Here is a 1409-nt window from a genome sequence, read left to right on the forward strand (position 1 = left end):
CCTCAACTCTAACGCACCCCTACTCACCCCTCAACTCCAACACACCCCTACTCACCCCTCAACTCTAACACACCCCTACTCACCCCTCAACTCTACAACACACCCCTACTCACCCCTCAACTCTACAACACACCCCTACTCACCCCTCAACTCTACACCACACCCCTACTCATCCCTCAACTCTTAACACACCCCTACTCACCCCTCAACTCTAACACACCCCTACTCACCCCTCAACTCTACCCCGCACCCTACTCACCCTTCAACTCTATCCCGCACCCTACTCACCCCTCAGCTCTAACACACCCCTACTCACCCCTCAACTCTACCCCACACCCTACTCACCCCTCAACTCTACCCCACACCCCTACTCACCCCTCCTATGTTACGTGATGATGGAACGACAGTGTTGGGCTGGGGCAGCCCGTTGTCACGTGACCAGGTCAAGGCCGTTTGACCTGACCTCAACGTATGTGTAGTTCGGACGGAGCAGAGAAAGGTCCTGTCCACTAGCTCCTCGAAGGGAGGGGTGTCCCCTGTGACCTCGGGGACTAACGTGTTGAAGTTCACCTGGCCTGGAGGAGATAAGATAAGACATTTAAGATAAGATAAGATAAGATAAGATAAGATAAGATAAGATAAGATAAAATAAGATAAGATAAGATAAGATACGATAAGATAAGACGGAAATCAGGACAAAATAAAATAAGATTAGGTAAGGTAAGGTATGGTATGGTAAGGTAAGGTAAGGTAAGGTAAGGTAAGGTAAGATAAGGTAAGGTAAGGTAAGGTAAGGTCAGGTCAGGTCAGGTAAGGTAAGGTAAGGTTAGGTAAGGTAAGGTTAGGTAAGATAAGGTAAGGTAAGGTCAGGTCAGGTCAGGTAAGGTAAGGTAAGGTAAGGTAAGGTAAGGTAAGGTAAGGTAAGGTAAGGTAAGATAAGGTTAGGTTAGGTTAGGTTAGAAGGGTGGTGTGCCAACCAGAAAACATTTGGTAACATTTAAAAATACAGTATTATATTAAATTGACATGAGGTGAGATAAGATTTCATTTTTGTCTTAGCAGCCTCAAACAGTCTTTTGAAAAAAATCAGAATTACGACGGTATATTTTTGAGTCGGTCGTTACACTTTCAGTAATGGATGTAATAATAATATATATTTTTTCGTCAAAGCCAAGCTGAGGTAAACAACAAATAACTTTGTTGTAGCCCTATTTTTAGGTTTTAATAGTTAATAATAATAATAATAAGAGCATTTGTATCCCGCCTTTCCCCACAGCATGGGCCCAAGGCGTACATAGAAGATTAAAATACTACATACTAACACCATATAAATTCATCATGTGCGCACTTTTTGACAGCAACATTCTTTCAGACAATAAAAAATGCTTATACAAAAAGGCAAAGGTACT

At 42.9% G+C, this 1409-nt stretch overlaps 1 protein-coding gene across 1 annotated transcript in view; it reads right to left on the minus strand.

Moving 5' to 3' along the window:
• Positions 1 to 375: 375 nt before the first annotated feature.
• The window catches only part of LOC101863413, a gene marked incomplete at its 3' end in the record, with an annotated part of 2747 nt that continues 1713 nt past the window's right edge, over positions 376 to 1409 (minus strand). Inside the window, 1 exon segment of the mRNA XM_005113530.2 lies at positions 376 to 575. Coding sequence (XP_005113587.2) covers positions 376 to 575 — 200 coding nt within the window.

The sequence above is a fragment of the Aplysia californica genome, unplaced genomic scaffold (assembly GCF_000002075.1).
Source record: "Aplysia californica isolate F4 #8 unplaced genomic scaffold, AplCal3.0 scaffold03189, whole genome shotgun sequence".
NCBI lineage: Eukaryota > Metazoa > Mollusca > Gastropoda > Aplysiida > Aplysiidae > Aplysia > Aplysia californica.